Genomic DNA, 8,405 nt, shown 5'->3' with positions numbered 1-8,405 from the left:
GCCAGGTGCACCTGTGACCTCTCCGCCAGGTACACCTGTGACCCCCCGCCAGGTGTCCCTGTGACCTCCCGCCAGGTGTCCCTGTGACCTCTCCGCCAGGTGCACCAGTGACCTCCCGCCAGGTGCACAAGCCTGGTTAAAGGACCAGGTCAACATCAGCTTGCGTTCAGGAAAGTGGATGGTGGAAGCAAAGTGCTTGCCCGTGAAATCTCTTTTTCCTTAGCTTCCTGGAATGTAGACTTATAAGGAGCTCAGTCATCCTCAATTCACAGAGGGGCACCTGGAGATCTTTCTCGGTCGATTATTTCTGGTTCCATCCAGCACAGAAGCTCGGCTGTGCCTGTGGTGATGAGGCCTCAGGCCAGCCGGCTGCGTCCTAGCCCTGGAGGGCCAGCACGGCGCTGCGGGCAGGAGCCTCAGAAGCTGACCCCTGGGGGCACGGCCCTGGTGCCCCGACGGGCGCTCTGCCGCGGGTCATCCCCTCCCGCCCACAGACATCGGGGTAGGGCCGCACACCCCCTTCTGTTATCACTTGCTGTCCCATGTGTCCAGCCATGCTGTTGAACACATTTCAGGCGCTTCCAGGACACGGACACAGAGCAGTGGCCGTGACGCCCCGGGCTTTACAACCTGGTCGGGGGAGCGAGGCAGGAATCGAAGGCTGCGCACTAGGTCACAGAGAGAAAGCAGCAGCACCGCGAAGAGAGCCGCTCAGGGGAGGGGTGGGGCATCGGAGCCGAGCCCCTCACCTGCCCCTCCCGCCCCCACGCTGGCCTCTCCACGCACCTATCTGCCCAGCACATCAGCCCTCCTGTCCCCGAGTGCCCCTGTGACTCAGTTATGTCCTCCTCCTTATGGCTTTTCTGAAAAGCCAGCTCCTCGCTAATGTCTGTCCCAACCCTTCCAAACTGCAGCTCCTCGCCCAGCGCCCTGACTCCCCTGACCTTGTTCCATCCCCGGCTCCTCGTCACCGTCCAGTGTCCTGCATCACATCCCTTATTCATGGTGCTGATTAGGAGTCTCCGTCCCCTGCTACTGGAATGGAAGCCCCAAGAGGTCAGGAGTCACTGTCAATGTTGGGTAGAGACGTCCCCCGGGCCTCTGGGACAGCCAGGCTCAGAAGAGGCCCCTGACAAACAGTGAATGAGCGAGGGAGCGAGGGAGTGAATGGGACAGGCTCTCAGGGCAGGAACCCACTTCTCTCCTTCTCTCTCTGGGGTACCACAGCCCCTGCCACCGGCAGAGATGAGAAAACAGGAGAACGGGATGGCTGGGGCCGGAGATGGGGATGGACCCTGTGACATGGGAGATCCTCGGGCTGCAGCTGGGAGGAAAGGGGAGGCCTGGCCTCACGGCTCCGGGTACCACTCAACACAGTGGCTTGGCTCGAAGGATCTGCTTGCAAGTTGCTGCAGACAGATGCTTCTCTCAGCCAAGAAGGGGCGCCCCCCGAAGAAGTGGGCATGTGGAGGAAAAGCCAAGACAGCTTTGTGAAACGCTTGGAATTTTCACAGCACGATGATGACCTTGAACACTATGCAGGCTGGGCTAACGTGCATCCTGGAAAGCCCAGGTCTGCAGGAGCTCTGAGCAGAAGCCCGGCTTCTTTCTGCCACCCAGTGAGAGTCCAGCGGGGAGACCAGCCCCATTGTGCATGGCTCGTCCCGTCTCTGCATTTAGGGCCAGGTTCCTGCCAGGGCAAACACAGTCACTGGATGTCTGCACCAAGAAGGTGGCGTGCTGTATTATTTCAAAGTAATCAGACTAAAATTGAGGTTGGGAAGTTTCCTTTATTGCTTTTAGCATTTAATTCCATTTTGTTTCTGAGAGAGGCCCTTCAGATTCATGGGGACCAAGCGTATGTACTGTCGCTTCTGTATTTGCCCGAGGATGACGAGGCAGGGACAGAGGGATGGAAGGACCTCATTCCATCCCAAGCCCTGAATGAAAACAGCCAGGGAGTGGTTAAGGGAGAGGAGCTCGGAGTCACCACTTTTGTGCAAATTCACTTATTTCATAAATAGTACTTGGCGCTTGTCCGTGTCCAGGAGAGCAAGCTGGCTGTCCATGCTATGGCAACGGAACACACAGCTGTCCTCAGGTTGCTCAAGGGCTGCACGAAATGTCTTGTCCAGCCACAGAAGAGGTGTGTGGCGTGGGTGTCCCGTCAGAGACCCAACACAGGCAGGAGCTGACAGGTGAGGCGACATACTCCTCGCAAAGCTCTCCTTGGGACCACAGCCTTCTCTCAGCTGCTGCAGGCCTTCCCTAGAACCAGACGAGTGACCCCCATCTCCACCCTCCCTACCCACCCGTGAGCTGCAGTCAGCCTTGGCCCCCACTCACACACCGAGCAAACAGCAGGCCCACGCTTGAGAAAGCAGACATGAAATGCGAGGCACTGACAGGCATCCAGTGCGTAATGTTACCAAACCCCTGTCCGGATGCGTCCATTCTGTTTCAGCAGCTTAGATAAGAAAACCACAGGACAGTAGCATTTGCAAAAACTATGAATACCGGAAGGCATTCCCTCTGCCGGCTGATGCTCAGAACGACCACACGAAGCCATTTCCCTGACCCATTTGATTTCTGACTGGGCGCGAACCCAGCGCCTGCCTGCCTCGGGATCCACCCTGGAAAACAGAAGGATATTTATTTTACTTTCTGCTTCCCTCTGTGACCCAAAACTGCCAGGAGAAATTTTCAGGTGACCTGCTGGAGCGGAATGAGTCCATCACAGCGCATGTGAGGTCACTGGCCCCGTCCGTCCTGCTCTGCCATTAACTTGTCTGCAAAGCCGAGCGAATAAACGTCCGCTGAGGAGCGGTTCTTCCTGAAAGCTGCTCTGTCTCATGAGCCCAATGAAAAATTACAGTTACAGCCCCGAGGCCTCGGGAGAGGGTCGCGGGGAGTCCCGCACATACGCCACGTTTACTCTGCCCCGTCGCTGCATGAGAGTTCATCACCACAGGCCACGGGAACCCCCCACGCCCCGAGGAAGACCTCCCGCCCAGCCTGGTGCCCCTCGCCCTGGGACCGACACCTGCTGACCCAGGCTGGGACCTTCACTGTACCCGTTCAGGGCCCATTATCGCGACTTTTATTAATGCTAGGAGCTTGTGCTTGAGTTGTTCTTTTTACATTTCTGAACCCTTCCAAGGGTACCCTTAGTGGTTACTCGGTGCTGTGGGAGGGACGCCCGGGGAAACCAAGGCACAGGACAGTGAGAAAAGAGCCCAGGGTCCGTGGGTGAATGGGCGGCATGTGCCCGAGCCCCCCCCCCCTTGCCTGCCATGTGTACCAGCAGCAGCAGAGGGAAGTCTTGCCCACAAGCCTGTGCAGAGTGGATTTTAGGGGTTCGGTTCCCAGGAGCGGTTGGCTGCTGGCCAGGATCTCAGCGTCTGTGTCAGTGGGTGAGGGAGCTCCTCCCACTGCCCAGTGGAAAGATATCTATCAGTTTATTCCCATGTTGAATACAGCGGCAGAACTTCTCCTTTCAAGGGGCCCAAAAGACTCTTCATTCAGTGAATAACCACTCCTCGGCTCTGCAGTGTTGTAAATCCAGATACTTTGGCTGGAACGGCTTTCAGCGGCGGTAACCTGTATAGACCGAGTCCTGCTGCGTGGACCACGACCCATCAGATGCCCCGGGTGCACTGGGGCCATTTGAATTCTCCCTGTTACCCCTGCCAGCCTGGCATCACTCCACGTTATTTCTGCGTTGCTATTTCAGGAATAATCTATAGCTGTGCCATTTCCTAATTGGAGGATGTTAATTTTGAGATGCCTAGAGCCAGAGCTGCCTGCAGAAAGCAGATGTTAGGTCCGTGACCCCGAGCTAGAAGCAGCTTCCTATTGCATTACCCAGTCACCATTCTCAGAGTACCCCCCTGGTTCTCCCCTTCGTCATCGGAAGGTCGTTGAGGTATAAATAGCCCTGGTGCACCTGCTCAGAGCCTCCGAGCGCGTCCTGGCCTGATGTGTAATCTGTTCCCATGTGGCCACAACTTGTGTCATCCTAAGATCCTGGGACAAGTGAGGTGATTTAAAGTGCTGCCTGGTGAATTTGATCATGAGACCCCATTCTCTTTCCATCAATGTGGGATGGATTGTTCTAGAGCCTCAGAGAGGGGAATCTAGGTCAGAATTATAATGCATCTCATCAAGCTCAAAACCTACAAGAAACGCTGCCGCCAATCATTCTTGATTTAACCCTGTGTACGGCAGTTTACATTATAAAATGGGAAGTAAGATTACTTTTTCCCTAAAACCTCAACCCCACTCCTAGGTTTGGACATAGGGAAAGAAAGCAGGTGTAATAATAACATATTCCAAAAGTTTACCCAGTAACAGGAAGGAACTGACCAACTTTAAGACTGCATAAGGGAGCCATCCAGAGCGTGGAGGGCACCAGCGTGCCTTATGCAGCCCTTTGCTACCTGCTGGGAACCAGGATGAAACCACAGCATCCCCAGGGACTGGGAGGGTGGTGTTCCGGGGCCACCTTTGCCCAGGCTGTGCTCATAGGCAGATTGAGACCAGTGACCGGTGTTCTGAGGACGGAGGGGCCTGTGAGGGAACTCGCCAGCCAGCAAGCCCTTGTTGGGCTCTCCCACGCTCTCCCTCCAGTCAGTTAGGATCTCCGTAGTGAGGCACAGGCTTCCAGAGGAGGTTTGAAAGGACAAGGAAAAGCAGGCGTGCACGTGCACAATGCCCAGTGAAGCTGGGGTTTTCAAGCGCCCTAAGCGTGCTCTATGGTGGCTGGGTTCTGTGACCGGTCCGGGGGGCATGCACCGGGCTGGGAGTGCAGTGGGTAAGAAGGAATTGGGACTCTGCACCGGGCCAACAAGCATGAGCGTCCTGGGGCGGGGGAAGCCAGGAGGTACCACATCCTCATTTGCTCCCCGAGTTATCGCTAAATACTTGAGTTGAAGGGGGCAGTAGGCTCCACCCAGATGAAGCCGCACGGCTGCTGGGGGGCAGATGCCATTCTGATGCGTTCCTTCTCCTTACGGGTAAAGACGTGGAAAGTGGGAAGCTATGTCTCCCCGGGAGGTCAGCCTCCCGGTCTGCACCGCTGTGCTTCTCTCGGGGTGAGGAAGGGAGAAGTCTGGGGAAAGCACGTGACCCCGGGAGTCAGCTCCGTCAGAGGAGGTGCCTGTGTTTTCTTGGGCTGCTTGGATTTTCAAAGCCTTGATATCCTCCTCCATGGGGAGGGAGGGGTAGAGGGATGGCAGGACAAGGAGCAGACGTGGGCAGGTTTTTGCAGGGAGGGAAAGGGGGCTCGGGAAGTCACCTTGACCTCCCCGCCCTGCTTCTTATCAAAGCGGGTGTACAGTTATATGGGTGGTGGTCGGACGGGAAGTGAGGCTCCTGGGGTGTCCCGAGCACGGCAGAACGGTGGGCGGCGTCACGGCCTCTACCCACCTCGTGTCCGCACACGCACCCAGTCTTCACCGTCCACGCCTCCAGGTGCTGCTCCGTGTTCCGTCGTGGACCAAAACCGCTTCGGTTGAGAAGCCCGGGGTTAGGGAATGTTTTATCTGCAGCTGTAAGGCTGGGGGCAGGTCCTGGCCTCCTGTTCCCAGGGGTCCTGTGTTGGTGGAGCTGGGGTGAGAAGAGAGCGGAAATGTATGACCTTCAGCTCCAGGTGCAAACGCCTCGCCTCTCATTTGGATTAAGTGACAGCCAGCGCTGTGTGCATGTAAATAAACGTTCATAAAGCAGGAGCCGTGGCTCTGTGGTAGAGATCTCCGCCCTCCCCACTCCCTCTCCTCCCCCACCACTCCCTCCCTACCCCATCCCCCAGGTAGCAAGAGAACACATGCCTGCCCAGGGAGAGGATGTGAGTTTTCCTTGAGCAGGAAGCCTGTGCTGATTTAATAATGCAGCTCAAATACCACTGGAGCATCACTGGTGTGAGCAGAAAGGGTCTGAGCCCCGCAGGGCTGCGCCTCGGCCATCGGTCTTGGTAACAACTAGCATCTTAATCAGGGTGCACAGCTCTCTTGTCCTTATTCAATTTCCTCTGACAAGTGCATACATCAGGGAAGTTTATTCCTACCCCAGAGTGTGTCACCGTGGAAAGTAGCATCTTTCTATTTCTGGAAAGAGCTTATGGAGTAAATCAATTCCTAATGAAATCGATTCACCCAGGGCAAGAAATGAGCAGATAATTGAGGGTAGACATTTTCTTCTGGCGGCTCCCAGGTGCTCACCCCGAGCTCCGTCCTGTGCACGCCTGCGGCTCGTTAAACCAGGGGGGCCCAGTGGTCACCAGCCCGGACACAGCCGTTGTTCTGTCTGTCACTCCTGCCAGTTTTCCGTGGCCGCCTTGGCTTCTAGAAGGGTGTGCTCCCAGCAGGGATCAGAGCATTGCGCCCTCCTGCCGCTGCTGGACCTTCCCTCACCACGAGCCCTGCTCTAACAGGAAGCGTCAGGATGCCCAGGTCCTCCCCCGCCGGCCCTCGCTCACTCCTGACCTTGCACAACTCACCCAACCTGTCTTAGCCTGGGTTTCCTCGTCTGTAAAGTCAGGGTGATAAAATCTGCTTTTTGGGGTTACGGAGAGATTTAGAGCAGATTGGACAGGTGTCACTGAGTCCGTTTTCTGAGCCATCAGGGTCCCTGGCTCTAGACCCACTGAGCAGAAGCACCAAGAAGGGGCCTCAGGGTCCCCTCTGATCAGGCAGAACTGGGAAAACTCGTGCTAAATGGTTGCCAGACCCCCCTCCTGGTGTCCTAGCCCTGCTGCCCATGCCCCAACCCGCCAGGCTCTCGGCACGCTCGCCAGTGCTGCGACTTCCGTGCCCAGGGCACGCCGACCAACCCAGGACTGTGACGTTCTGAAGTCCACCCCGTGGCTGCCCCACGGCCTCGGCCAGAAGTGGCACCCGGAGGCCCCCGCGCCTCTCCACCACCTCCCCCACTGGCCCCGGCTTCCCCCTCCTGCCCACACCCCCTTCTTCCCCATCTGCGGCTTTACCCAGCTGGTTCCCAGGCCTGCTTCCAAACGGTCTTGTTCCTGAAGTTGACTCTCCCCAAAACAATACACTGTTGCCTTGCCTAAGAGCATTGAAAGCAACATCATCAGGTTGGAAGGCATTTTCAAGCAGGCCAGCGTCAGAGGGAAGCCGTGAGGGACGTGGAGTTTCTGTGCATCAAAGGTCAGGCCCATGACCTAAGTTCAGGGCCGCCAGGTGTGGCCGTTCTGGAGAAGTGCTGATTCTCCCCCTGGACTCGGCTCTTCTCACGGGCTCATCCACGTGCACAAACGCGTGTAAGGGAACACAAAAGCATAACTCCGCCCACTTGAGCAGAGGGCTCCGGACCCCCACATCTGGGGGTACCAGAGTAGGTGCCCAAGGGAAGTGCTTCAGCCCCCGGTCACAGGCTCTGGGGGGTGTGTGAGGAAGGGCCTGGTTCGTTCTAGCTGGGGGCTTTCCCGGTGTCCCCCAGGCGCGGACCCCCCACGGTGGCCAGGGCGGGGAGGAGGGCGCCAAGCAGCAGGGGCTCTTCCCTGCCGTTCCCTGGGCGGGGGAAGGGGAGGGCTGGTAAGACTCGGCTGTCCTGTCAGATTTTACCTGAAAAAAAATTAAAAAAAAAAAATTCTGCCCCCAAAAAGGGTTTAAAACCTCACATTGCCCTCAATGAAGAATACTTAGCATGTGTCCAGACCCTCATACCTTCAATTATGGCTTTTATATCAAATATCTTCTATAATCTCAACACATAAGAGACACTGTTTTCGGTGCATTCATACATACGTCAGCGTATATGGGGTGCCGGGCGCAGGTGCAGACCAGGGGGTGTGTGCGGAGCCTGTCTCCCCTCCCCGCGGCCAGCCCTGCTGCTCTGCATCGTCCTCCCAGGTGCTCTGTGGCTCCTCCTCAGCGTCCTGTCTTGCTCTCCCCGCAGAAGCTGTACAGGAAGGAGATCAAGCCGCCCTTCAAACCAGCGGTGGGCAGGCCCGAGGACACCTTCCACTTTGACCCCGAGTTCACAGCACGGACACCCACAGGTGTGCACCGGCCGTGAGTGCAAGCGAACCCAGAGTCTGTCCCACTGCAGGTCCTCCTCCTCCCCGCCCGTTAGGGAGGGCGACGTAGCCAGGGGGTCTCAGGTCCGAGAATGCCTCCGTGGAGGGTACCGGTCGGTTCTGTTTGACTTTCTCGTTCTCTCTGCTCCGCCTTCAAGGTTTAAGCGAGAGAACCAATTCTCAGTCCTCCTCCCGGTAACATCTGGTTTGGAATCATGCAGGGGTTCTGTGGATCCCCCTCTCCTGCTGCCTCGTGTTCTGAGCTGCGATCCGGGGACCACTTCTTTCAGGCGCGCACAAGCAGGGAGCCTCAAGACAATGGAAGTCTCTCCCGTAGTTAGAGGGTCTGGGGGAAGTCTCTCCCGTA

General features: G+C 57.0%; 1 protein-coding gene across 2 annotated transcripts in view; it reads left to right on the top strand.

Moving 5' to 3' along the window:
- The window catches only part of LOC118001843 (ribosomal protein S6 kinase alpha-2-like), a 155,719-nt gene that overhangs the window by 120,532 nt on the left and 26,782 nt on the right, over positions 1–8,405 (top strand). For both annotated transcript variants that reach the window (XM_034992008.1, XM_034992009.1), the window contains one exon: positions 7,918–8,020. In XM_034992008.1, the coding sequence (XP_034847899.1) occupies positions 7,918–8,020 (103 nt within the window). The remainder of the gene's footprint in view (positions 1–7,917; positions 8,021–8,405) is intronic.

The sequence above is a fragment of the Mirounga leonina genome, unplaced genomic scaffold, assembly GCF_011800145.1.
Source record: "Mirounga leonina isolate KUSES-001 unplaced genomic scaffold, KU_Mleo_1.0 Mir_54, whole genome shotgun sequence".
Taxonomy (NCBI): domain Eukaryota; kingdom Metazoa; phylum Chordata; class Mammalia; order Carnivora; family Phocidae; genus Mirounga; species Mirounga leonina.
Note: the sequence above shows the minus strand (reverse complement) of the source record. Positions and strands in the feature narration are given on the sequence as shown.